Source organism: Echiichthys vipera (assembly GCF_963691815.1).
Source record: "Echiichthys vipera genome assembly, chromosome: 13".
NCBI classification, from domain to species: Eukaryota; Metazoa; Chordata; class Actinopteri; order Perciformes; family Trachinidae; genus Echiichthys; species Echiichthys vipera.
The window spans coordinates 2,369,756-2,382,154 of NC_139838.1; the positions used below are offsets into that span (position 1 = coordinate 2,369,756).

The 12,399-nt window shown below is 40.4% G+C and overlaps 1 protein-coding gene across 1 annotated transcript; it reads left to right on the plus strand.

Annotated features, from left to right (window-relative positions):
• Positions 1-3,446: 3,446 nt before the first annotated feature.
• On the plus strand, positions 3,447-7,763 carry polr1h (RNA polymerase I subunit H). Its single transcript, XM_083925153.1, has 5 exons — positions 3,447-3,585; positions 3,955-4,074; positions 5,841-5,944; positions 6,024-6,133; positions 6,901-7,763. The coding sequence occupies exons 2-5, from the start codon at positions 3,957-3,959 to the stop codon at positions 6,923-6,925; spliced, it is 357 nt and encodes a 118-aa protein (XP_083781279.1). The 5' UTR covers positions 3,447-3,585; positions 3,955-3,956; the 3' UTR covers positions 6,926-7,763.
• The last annotated feature ends 4,636 nt before the right edge of the window (positions 7,764-12,399 follow it).

Below are 12,399 nucleotides of genomic sequence, written 5' to 3' on the forward strand. Positions count from 1 at the left end.
TCTTTGAATCTACAAGTGATATTTCATATTTGTACATTGACATTATACGTCTAATTAATAAACAAAAGTCTCCAAGGATATGCCGTTGAAGAGACCGTTGGCCAGCAGAGATTATTCTACAGCACCATGGATGCGGTGGGGGAAGAAATAAGCAAGCGTTTCAGTGAATGCAACAGTGAGCTAATGACCGCACTTCAATCTCTGGACCCAAAAAGTGAAACTTTCCTTAATGTCAAACATGAAAAGCCCTTTCTAACTTTATCAAGCACTGAAATCATTGAAGAAGAGTTTGTGGTTGCTTCACGCTTCCTCAAAACACAGACGTTGACACCTGTTCAATTTCACAGGTTATCAAGACATTCCACAGCAAATGGAGGCTGTGCCAAGTGTGATGACGGCCTTTAAACATGCTCTGATGTTTGGAGCATCAACAGCCATGTGTGAGAATTATTTTTCTACTTTAAAAAGTGTTCTCACAGACAATAGACTCAGCATGATGCACCAACGAAAAGCACATTTAGTGCAGCTGGCCTTTGAAAGAGACTTAACGAAAAGATTCTCTACTGAATGGAAGGAAGCAGTAAAGAAGTGGTTCAACTCTGGGAGATGCCTACTGCAGCTCCACTAAGTGGTGAGAAGAGAAGATGTGTATCTAAAGGGTGTGATATTGGGATTGCTGTTGGTTGTACAACTTTTCATGTGCATATTAAGTGAAATATGTGCTTGTCCTGGTAATAATAGACTATGTAGATTAAGTACAGTATGAGTAGGCCTATGTGCAGATCTGTGGGAAAATCAACACTGCCCCCTTGTGATCATCACTTGCCCCCCCCCCCTCACAATATGGTTCTGGAGCCGGGGCTGGTTAGAAGGTAGTGTTAGGGTCTACAGGGGCCTATTTTCTTGGGAATTCTGAAAAAAAATAACAGTCCAGGGAACATATGACCTTTTTGGGAAAAGCGGGGAACAAGGGTCCGTTGGTCCATAGGTACGCTCCCGCTGGATACTGTTAGCGCGACGTCTACAACTCACCAACTCTTTTATTAATATAAGTTATAATATATAATAAAGAGTCCACCGTTGACGATTTAACAAATATATTCTGCAGGTTTAAACATTAACTTTACTAATTAACACACCCTCACTACGGGAACTACAAAACGAACGACAGCGTATATTCAAAGTGTGGTGAGAGCAAGGGGAGCATAGACATATAAAGAGTAGACGCCGCATCGAACGTTGGGCCGCGAGAAATGCGGCCGCCATCTTGGACCGGTCATTCTCCCAGATCAGTTCTATGAGTGACTAGTTGAGCCTATGAGTTGAGCAGCAGAAGGACCAAGATGCCAGAGCACTGTGCAGCGTATTCCTGCTCTAATCTAATATTACAATATTACAATTCATAATCAGTACGGTACAGTACAATTTTAAACAATTAGACATAAATCCATGCATTTTTGAATGTTATAGTGAGTCCCTCAGGCTGTGACAGGTAGATACATATTTAGCTGCCAGAGGAGCTGCTGTCCCTTATTATATTATTATTATCTCGTCACAGTAGAGGCGTGGAGATTAGCCTCTGTGGGAATGTTAGTTAATTTACCCCCCGGCCAGATGTGTGTGTGCATGCCTGTGTGTGTGTGTGTGTGTGTGTGTGTGTGTGTGTGTGTGTGTGTGTGTGTGTGTGTGTGTGTGTGTGTGTGTGTGTGTGTGTGTGTGTGTGTGTGTGTGTGTGCATGCCTGTGTAGATATGAAAGGAGAAGCAGGGAGGAGAGGGGTTGTCGTACATGTGGTCTAGTGTAAATGGATTGCACACTTCAGAGACAGTTAATCTCAGGTCACCCCAGATATTCTCAGTTTTGTTTTTTTAAAAATTGAACATGACATTGACATGAATTATGAGATAATTTTTCATGTCATGTCACTTTTTTTTTTAAAGTTTAGACTATCAAAGGAGAAGTGGCAGAATCTGATCAATATCCTTTGCTGTTAAACTGTTTCATCAAACAGGAGCAACATGATGTGGGGTTTATTCTAAAGAATGAATTAGAGATTTACGAGGCAAGCGTGAACATGTATTTCCACTCTGTGCCCGATATTCTCACAGCTGAACAAAATGTTCCATACATTTTTACTTGGTTCTCCACATCTCCACTTAAAGCAGGACGAACGTCACATGTTTGTAAACCAGAACTGATGAGTCCAGGCTTCTTTAGTTCAGTTGTACCACAGAAGTTGAAACAGTCTGAAAAGAAAAAAATCATAAATTTATTTAATATAAGGAAAAATCTTAAATTAAAAATTAAATATTACTGAACTATGCCCCTTGTTTTTAAAATATGTAATAAAGAAGACATTCACATAATTAGACCTTGCCTAAAAACAAGGACACAGTCATTTTAGATACTATACAAAGTTCTCCTACAACATCACTGTCTTTACCAATTAGAGCTACACTCAAAACAAGAACAAAACAGTGTGAAAATGATCGATTTAACAAAATGTTATATATATTTTTATACCACACACACTCGCTCAAATGTGGACCCTCCCTCTCCTCTCCACTACCACGACTATGCGACTGGCAGAGCATGGATCATTTCTGAATATTTATAAACATATAGGGTTCGGCTCCTGGTTTTTTTTAAATTCTTTAAATGGAAGTGTGTCTGTTTGACTTGTATTTAGATGTGTCCAAAATGTCATCTCTCTCTCTGACCTAATTGTATTGATACTCTTGATTTATATGTATTTTAATTTTCTGTGTGTGTGTGTGTGTGAGTGTGTGTGTGTGTGTGTGTGTGTGTGTGTGAGAGAGAGAGAGAGAGAAAGAGAGAGAGTGAGTGAGAGAGAGATTTATGTATTCATGTATGAAATATAGCCTATTAATACTCTATAAATTATTTCTATTGTTGTGTTTATATTTATAGTGTTTGTAAAACCCCTATCATACATCACATATATCATATATCAGAATATTCTATTACTGTTAATCCCACTCTGAACCGTGTCCTGTCCTTACACTGAGTGGAGCGGGCGACCGGTCCAAGATGGCGGCCCCACCGCCAACGTTCGATGAGGCGTCTACTCTTTATCCGGCTGTTAAGTCTGACGTAACACCCTTTCAAAATAAGATTTCTGGGTTCAAATGCTCCGTTGAAACAAAACAGACACAAAGGTCAAACATGTGAACTATTACATCACCTCTTTCGTCTGTTAAACACCTTTTTAAATGATGAGAAAGAGGTAAAATGACAATTACGTTGTTTTTTAAAAACTCAGATCTGTTCAAACAACGGGGAACATGGCACTGCGACGTTGTAGAAATAAAAGGCTTGGACCCGGGAATCATATTTTGAAAGGGCGTTACGTCACGACTTAACAGCCGGATATGTCTATGAAGGGGAGCCCTCAGGTTAGCGCACTCAAATGACGTCAGTATGCGACGGTGAGGCGATGAAGGACCCCAACACGCATTTATCCCTCATTCACATGTCAAACTTACAGTAACGTTAGGGACAGAGACGTGACCTGCTTCCCCTGAAGACGGCGAACTATTAACGGGCAACAGAGCACATTAAACAGGTGAGTGCTCCGAAAACTAATCTGACGACGTGGCTTACGTTGGATAGAACGTTAGCTAGCTGTTGGGGATTTGGTCTTGTTTTTCTCTCGTGCGAAAGTGAAGTACTCTTCTGACGCATGGTAAAATTCGAATTGGGTTTTCAGGGCCAGTCCTAGTAAATAATGAAAATAGAAATCTTTAGGACTAACGAGTGCTAAAGACTAAATGCTAAAGAGTGACGCCGTCCTCAGTGTAAACCAAAGTGTAGTCCCACCACAAACTTCATTCACTCCAAAGTCTCAGTTAGGACTGATGTGAAATGCATGCTGCCCGTGTATACTGTGTTTAACGGGGACTGTGTCAGTTAAAAGGCCATTTTCTTCTCACAGACATGTCGTGTTTTGGCGGTGACCCTAACTTCTGCCCAGAATGTGGGAATGTTCTCCCTCTTCCAGGAATGCAGGACACAGTCCGCTGCCCCCGGTGCTCCTTCTGCATCCCTGTCACAGGTACCATCCCTCTGCATGACCTGACCTGCGTCAGACACAGAAACAGACATTAAAGAAAAGATAAAGCTACATCCCATTATAATTGTATACACCCTGCTCAAGAGTACATTAACACAGAAAGTACACTCAGATTCACTCCGACCAATTCTGGAATAAATCTATAAGGAAAGATGTTCTTCTTCACCTTTGCAATGTCACTAAAACACGTCTAATCTGAACATATTATACATATTTTCATATTTTCATCTGTTGGTATCTATTAGTCAGATCGTATTGGCTGTCTAGGCTTTGAGATTCCTTCTTCCACCTGACTACAGTGGATGTGAATGTCATTTTTTTTGTGAAGATTCAACAGCAAAGTGCCTTTCCAGAAACATTGGGCCTCATTCACCAGCCCTTCTTGGGAAGAAATGTCCTCTTAAAACCCACTTATGCAGTTTTCACGAAGATTCTAACATTCACAGATGTTTTCTTATTTGGGATTTGTTCTCAGGTAAGAACACAATCTGCACACATTCAAGAGCACTCTTACACACATTTTAGTGCTGACAAGTTTGTGTAAAATAGATGGTTATTTTTCAATTATACAGTTGATAAAAAACCAGAATGCAGTGATTTGTAAATCATTGAATTCCAATATGTCATTGTCATCGTTTTGCTGAAATAAGCAGGGACGTCCCTGAAAAAGACGTTGCTTGGATGGCAGCATACGTTGCTCCAAAACCTGTATGAACCTTTCAGCATTAATGGAGCCTTCACAGATGTGAAAGTTACCCATGATGCCATGGGCATTAACACAGCCCCATACCATCACTGATGCTGGCTTTGGACTTTGCTCTGATAACAATCTGGATGCTCCACGCCGTCCATGATTTCCAAAAACAACTGTAAATGTGGACTCTCAGACCTCAGCACACTTTTCCACCTGGCCTCAGTTGAAGTGCTGTTAACCTTATTCACTGTGTGATGTGATGCTCCACCAGGTGTTTTCTTTTAGCATTTCACTACTTTTGTTGCCACTGTTCCGGCTTTTTTGAAACATTTTGCTGGCATCAAATTCAAAACGGGCATATGATTTTCAAAATGTTATTGTTTCTTTTTTTAAATTCAATATTGGGTTCCAAAGTTTTGAACATCATCACATTCTGTTTCTATTTACATTTTACAGTGTCCCAACATGTTTGGAAACAGGGTTGTAAATTGCAATATTTTTAGCATTTAAATTTTTGTCGATGCAGCAGTAAAATATAACCTTTGCATCTGTGTCACATGATTTCCCTGGTGAGCTGAACATCTGTGGGAAATATTTAAGGCTTTTCTCGCTACCAATTAATGTGAAAGCTGTTTTGGTGTTCACTTCCTGCAGAAGTAACTCCACATCCAAACAGTTCTGTAGACTTTCATTTGGGCATTTTTTACTTGATTATTTTCAGAGAGATTGGTGCGTTGTCTACCTGCTAATTAGGATGAGCTAGCATGTGCTTTTAACTTAAGAGGAATGCGATTCATCATGAAGAACAGATGTACGAACAATTTAGTGATTTAGGAACATGTCATGAATCTGCCATAGACTTTCACATTTAAGAAAAAACAAGCAGATGTTGGCAAATGAGGCCCAGTGACCCTATTGCACTAAATAATCCACACCTGTCACTGTGAAGAATAGTTTTCAAAAATAGCCCATATGCAAACTGTTATTCAATATTATTTATAACGGCACGCATTCCCCTTGATTATCACTTGCATACATGTATTTTATCATCCAGAGTTCTCAGGCCAAGAGATCCGCTCAACTGTCACATTCAATCCTGTGGAACAGTCCTCATTGGCTCTGGGGGACGAGGAGGACTCTGAACTGAAGGGACCTGTGGTAAGAACAGCTGCTCACTGACTGTGTGTGTGATGCTAACAACTGTACACTGTATTAATTAGATTACTGCTCCTTTTAGATTGACAGACGCTGCTCTCGATGCAATAAAGAGGGGATGGTTTACCACACCAGGCAGATGAGATCAGCAGATGAAGGACAGACAGTCTTCTTCACCTGTATACACTGCAGGTAAATAAATATGAACACAGTGTGTTGTGGAACCTAAAGTGTAATTCCGGCACAAAATCATCCCATGGTCTTTTTCTGCACCTAAATACATCAAATTAGCCATCAAGACAGTTCTTTTTGTATGAACTATTAACGGAGAAATCCAGGAGAGGCGCTAACAGACGGACGTGGCTAACAGTGATTAGCTCGGGGTAGTACGGTGAAGGCATTAAAGTGTCTTTTTTAACCACTAATACTGCTGAAAATAACACCAAACGTCTGCAGCAGCATGAGAAGAGTCCCTACACATAAAACAAAGCACCAACAACTTAGTTAGCGAACCCACAGTTTATTAAGAGTGTTTTAAAGACTTACCTACTGGCCCCTGTACCAGCTCCTCTCATAGTAAAGTCCATTCAAGTGGATTACTAAAGTCAATCCCAAAGGAAGGAGCCCATTGATGCTTTGTTTTCTGTGTAGGGACTATTTTCATGCTGCTGCAGAGGTTTGCTGTTATTTTGAGCAGTATTAGTGGTTAAAAAAGACACTTTAATGCCTTCACCGTACTGCCCCGAGCTAATCACTGTTAGCCACGTCCGGCTGTTAGCGACTCTTCCAGATTTCTCTGTTAATAGTTGTTACAGAAAAAAACTGTCTCGATAACTTATTTGTTGTATGTAAGTGCCGAAAAAGACAATGGGATGATATTGCATCGGAATTCCACTTTAAGCTCAACATTTTGTGCTGCTTTGTGATTTTTGGTCATCATTTTGATTTTGATGTTCCAGGTATCAAGAAAAGGAGGACTCCTGAAGTCCAACTCCCCTTCTCCATTCCTCTCCGGGCTTGCTGTGTTGGTATCAGGTGGATGGATGCTTTCTCAACACAACCCTTAACCTTAGGTTTATGTAATGAGGCTGTGCACTGCAGAGCATTCAGTTAGCCCTCTGTTCATGAACTATTAGCATTCATACTTCCATAGACAAAATAAACTTAAGTCTGGGTGCTAGCTTTCTGCCGGAGCTCTTAGTTGTTTCTTCATCAGTGGATAAAGTTGACTCAGTTTACTGATGATCTTCTATTGAAGAATGTTGTGAGATACAGTTGGAATCTTCCGAAAAAGCTCATGAGATGACCTTAGGTTATGATTGTACTTGAGATGTGACATTTATACAACTGTATATACTTATAATAATCTGTCATTGAAGCTGCATGGATTCTGTTTTCAAGCTGTAAACACAACACTGACATATTTTCATTTAAAAAAAGAAGTTATGGTGAAGGAATTGTCTATTTGCACATCCAGTGTAACCAAAGCAACAGTATTTGGAGTGGAGTTTGTTTCCACCTGATGAACGTCCAGTATTCTCTCTTTCAGCTCTGTTTGGTCGCAACCAACTTCTGAGAATTTGCTCCATTATGCTCACCACTAGTCTCTAAGTGTCTGTGTGTGTGTTGGTGCACTGTGGCTTTATTAGCTGAGTTTTATTAGCTGAGTTTTGTCACCCAGTAAACCAAATCGAGCTACCGTAAACACACAGCACAGTGTACTCAGCTCAACCTTGCCACCGATTTTTTAAAAGACTATGGTTCACTATTTCATGTGAAGTTATCACATTTTAAGGGTTTAAATATTACAATTTCTATGAAATATCCCATCCTAAAACTAGAAGTATTTCCTTCCTAATAAAATGTGTATGATGGGTGTGTGTATTGATGCTGATTAATGATCACTGAAAAAACTCAGTGGCCTAAATGTATTGGCTGAATTAAAGGTATCCTGTGTAATGTTCAGAAAACTCGTTATACAACTTGTACTTGTTATTAGCAGCATCAACGGGCATTAGTGAACTGCAGACAGCACCCGGATAGTGCTCACGTCCTCACAGTCCCACCAAAACACTGAGACCGAACGTTATTACCTGGTATCATGTCGCTATAGTGCTGTTAAATTAATTAGAATCATATTTACAGTAATGCTAGTTTGCAAATCACTACACTGGAGATCATAATGACAGAACAAAGTATTAGTTCTTGATTTATTCTGAAATACTGTTAGTTTTGTATCTGCCATAATTTGATAGAATATCAGCTGTGTCTATACCACTGCTGTACTAGCATGTTTTTTTAAATAACCAGGGCACTTCAATAAAAACCTTTATTCGCTGAAAGAAAAAGCAGTGATCAAAATGAGAGAACAGTGTTTATTGTGTCAGAAGAGAAGATTTCAACAATGTTTTCTTCTATAGTATTCACAAATGAACAGGAAGTGTAGAGGCCACAGCTTTGAATGACTTCAACACATCTGCACCAGTGATGTGCAGTGAGGGTTGGGGTTGGGGAGGCACTGACTCACAAGTCAGATTTACAAACATACAGTAGGATGCCAATAGGATAGGATGAGAGAATAGGAGAGAATAGGATGCTGAAAACCATTTTAAAACACCAGTGCCACTGTATATTGCAGTATATCTTACCTTTACTTATAAATGACTTCTTGCTTTGACTGAAAGTCCAGCTTTGGAAAATGTCTTAGTTTAGAAATCAAATCCTCCATTTTCAGGGCGAGAAATGACAACTTGTCGCTAAGCTCTACAGCGTCGCACAGCACACTTTACTTTTTGCACACAGGTTAGAGTTCACTGTGACCTTGCTGGTGGCAGGCTATCAGGCTGCTCTCTATCGCTGCCTTCAGGCAAGCATTTTCCCTGTGGATTTATGTCACATCAATAAGATGTACATATTACACACATACGTAAAATAAATTACTGAACACCATGGAAAAGAAGACGTATACTTTTATTACATAAAAGTGTCCTCAACCATCATATTGGAAACATACACAGAAATGGGAACAAGCAAGCGCCATTTGCACGCGCTCAATCCAGTTTGTGAGTGATTGCGCAATCTGGAGGGAGGCACGGCTGTCCGTGCCTCACCTCACCTCTCCTCTCCGAAGAGACTCCGTATATATTATATTATATAATATATTATAGTATATTTTCTGCGTTTTTTTACTATGAAAACAGTCAAAATACATTAAGAACCACACCAAAGGGCACAGCCTCACCTGCCTTACCTGACTGCACGTCACTGAATTCTGCACCAACAGGACATCACTAGTTTCTCACACTGCTCTGGTTTGATCTTAGTCCATTCTGACTCAGTCTCTTCCACACTTCACTAACTGTAGTGGGTTTCTTAGACATTACTTTGTTGACTAGGTTTTTCCAAAGATTCTCTATAGGGTTTAGGCTGCCTTCACGTGCTGTGGAAAAGATGGAAATTACCAGTGCGTTGTGTTTAAGTGCTTTTGTTGTAATTAAATGAAAATCCTGATCTTTACTTGGGGAAAACCATTTTAAACTGCCTAATTTATCAGCTACGGCAAATCCGATCAGAATTGTTTTTGTTATTATTGCTAACATTAGCAGCGATGCAACTAACAACTGATTAGCACTACTCTACAGCCATCCATCCATCATCATCTTCAACCTCTTGTCCCTATCAGGGTCATGGGGGGCTGGAGCCGATCCTAGCTGACATCAGGCGTGAGGTGGGGTCCACCCTGGACAGGACACCAGTCTATCACAGGGCACACAGAGACAAACAGAGACAGACAACCATTCACATGGCCAATTTAGAGTCATCAATGCACCTAACACCTGCATGTCTTTGGACTGCGGGAGGAAGCTGGAGAACCCGGAGAGAAACCACTTGCTGTGAAGCGACAGTGCCATCCACAACACCACCGTGCCGCCATACTCTACAGCACACAGTTTTATTATTATGACATGTCAGTGTCACTATAGCTCCTTAGAGGTAGTTGGTAACTTGTTAAAGTTAAAACCACCAGAAATGTATTATAAACGGTTCATCAGGAACTTGTGTCAGCCTGTCAGTGTCAGTTTTGACCAGTGATGCCACTGACACTTTGGCCTACTTAGTCATGCTACTCTGATCTGACTGTTTGAGTTACCAGTAGGCCAGTCTAACACGCTATTATTTCCAAATCAGAGTCAGATTAAAGTCAATTATCCAAGTCACTGTGTGTTACCGTGGTGACAGACCCACCTCTTCATTGTGTATATTGTATATCTTTGATCTGAGTTGTATTTGCTCTGACAAAACGTCTTCCTCCAGTCGCGTTAGCATGGTTCAAATGTTTAAAGCTAAACAATCTTTAGTATAATATTCCAATAGTAAAAGGATGTATGAAAAGTCTTCCGTTCAAAATGTGTGGGCTACATATAATGTTCAGTTTAGTTTGACTCTGGTGAAGACAGGGAAGATCTGTTTCGTTGTGGATAAATGACATAATTCCATTATGGCCTTTTGAACATTTTATTCTTCAGGCTGTGGCAGCCAGTTTTTTTTATTTATAATCTATTGATTTCAAGTTAGGGACCATTCACAATAAGACACTAATATTGTACAACACGAAGAGACACTGTATATCCTGCCAGGCTGTAGCTGTTTGCTATTTTCCACCCACATTAACAGAAAACTGATTCAGCCACCTTAAAACCATATCTTTATTAAAACCATATACCCCAGGTTGTCATTCAACATGAACTGTGACATTTTCCATTTCAAACTCTTCCCCAAATCTTGTGAAAAGTGTGTGGTGTAAGGAGTAGGCCTTAGTTTGGGTGAAGTGTTTGATATCTGTTTATCACAGCTCATTTTATGGATGCTCCTGATCTCAGCTACTTTGATCAGAGGAACAAAACTCACTGTAAATCATTGCTTTATAAATGGTAAGGGCCGTGTCCCTGACTGTGTTTTTACGCCTCTGAACCAAAAATGTCCCTGGATTTCGTCTCAGACTTCTGGTCACCTTAAACAACATAAGCTTGGTCTACCCTTTTCTGAAGCACATAATCTTCCCCATCAGCTCAAAAAAAATGTCATTGTAATAAAGTAGACTCTTATGTTGTGCTCCGCCACGTTAAAAAGGTCAAAGGTTATCTCATCTCGGCAACTCGTGTATTAAAATATTCTACGAGTTTCCCAGTGGAAATGACCACATGAGGTGGTGTTCATGTACAATTTTCACATCGGATTTGGGTATTTACCAATTTTCCATAGGACGTGAAGGCTCCATTAAACTGACTCTGGGCTGGCCATTTCATTGTTTCAAATGTTTATGTGAACCGCCTTCAGCAACATGCTATACCTTTACTGCAACTGTCTCCAATCAGCTGCAGTTTTCATACAAGACAATGCCCCCTTCACACTGCAGAACAGGTGAAGCAGTTCCTTGAAGCTAAAAATACTAAAATGATGAAATGGCAAGCCCAGAGTCCAGATCTAAACCCCATAAACTGATCCAGTAAAGGGCCGCTGTGGCTGCAGGTTTTCATTCCAACCACACAAGAACTGCAGGCAGTTCAGGTGATTGAGTAAGTCGAGTCAGGTGTGTTCTTGCTTGGTTGGAATGAAAACCTGCAGCCACAGCAGCCCTTTACTGGATCAGTTTGACACGTGATAGAGAATGGTTGTCTGTCTCTGTTTGTCTCTATGTGTCCTGTGATAGACTGGCGTCCTGTCCAGGGTGGACCCCGCCTCACGCCCAATGTCAGCTGGGAATCGGCTCCAGCCCCCCATGACCCTGATAGGGATGAGAGATTGAAGATGGATGGATGATGGATTTATGTAGGCCTAATATATGATATTTACCCGTAATGATACATTCACAGGTATGCCCACATTGTAATTAAGCTGAAAATGCTGAACACCTTATCATGCTGCTGTGATGTTTTATGCCTTGTTTACTGTGTTTTCAAATGTTTTGTTTTTGTACAGCCAACTGCTAATTTCCCCTGAGGGAGAATAAAGCTCTCTGAACTGATTTTTTTTTTTCATGACATAGTGTATGTACCCATTAACCCCTGGTCTAAATGTTTATTGTTGTTTGTCATTTTTTGCAAAAAAGAATTTGACCAAGGGGTGAGTTTGCAACAAAGGGTGAGAGAGGCTGATGGGATTTGGAGGGGACGATAGAAACAAAGTGAGATAAGAGGAAACTCAGAAAGGAGTAACAGAGGTATTGATAAACACCAGACTGATTAATAGAACATAGTTGAAGGTTGAATATGGAGAATGAGCAGAACACCACTGTCGACAACAACAAAAAGTCGGGTTGCCAGGTTTGTTGCTGAGTGTGTCAGAGATCAGCCTGCTCCATGTCAGTGATGAATCATTCAGGGGAACTACTCATTTGGACTCATCAATTCATTATACAACAGTATTTAGCGTTAGCCAGTCTTCAGCAGAAGTCTTTC

Bases quoted from the DNA above. Each gene is read 5' to 3' on its own strand.
- polr1h (XM_083925153.1), top strand. From the start codon at position 3,957: ATGTCGTGTTTTGGCGGTGACCCTAACTTCTGCCCAGAATGTGGGAAT. The intron at 5,945-6,023 runs GTAAGAACAGCT...TGCTCCTTTTAG, and splicing joins CTGAACTGAAGGGACCTGTG to ATTGACAGACGCTGCTCTCG. The intron at 6,134-6,900 runs GTAAATAAATAT...TTGATGTTCCAG, and splicing joins TTCACCTGTATACACTGCAG to GTATCAAGAAAAGGAGGACT.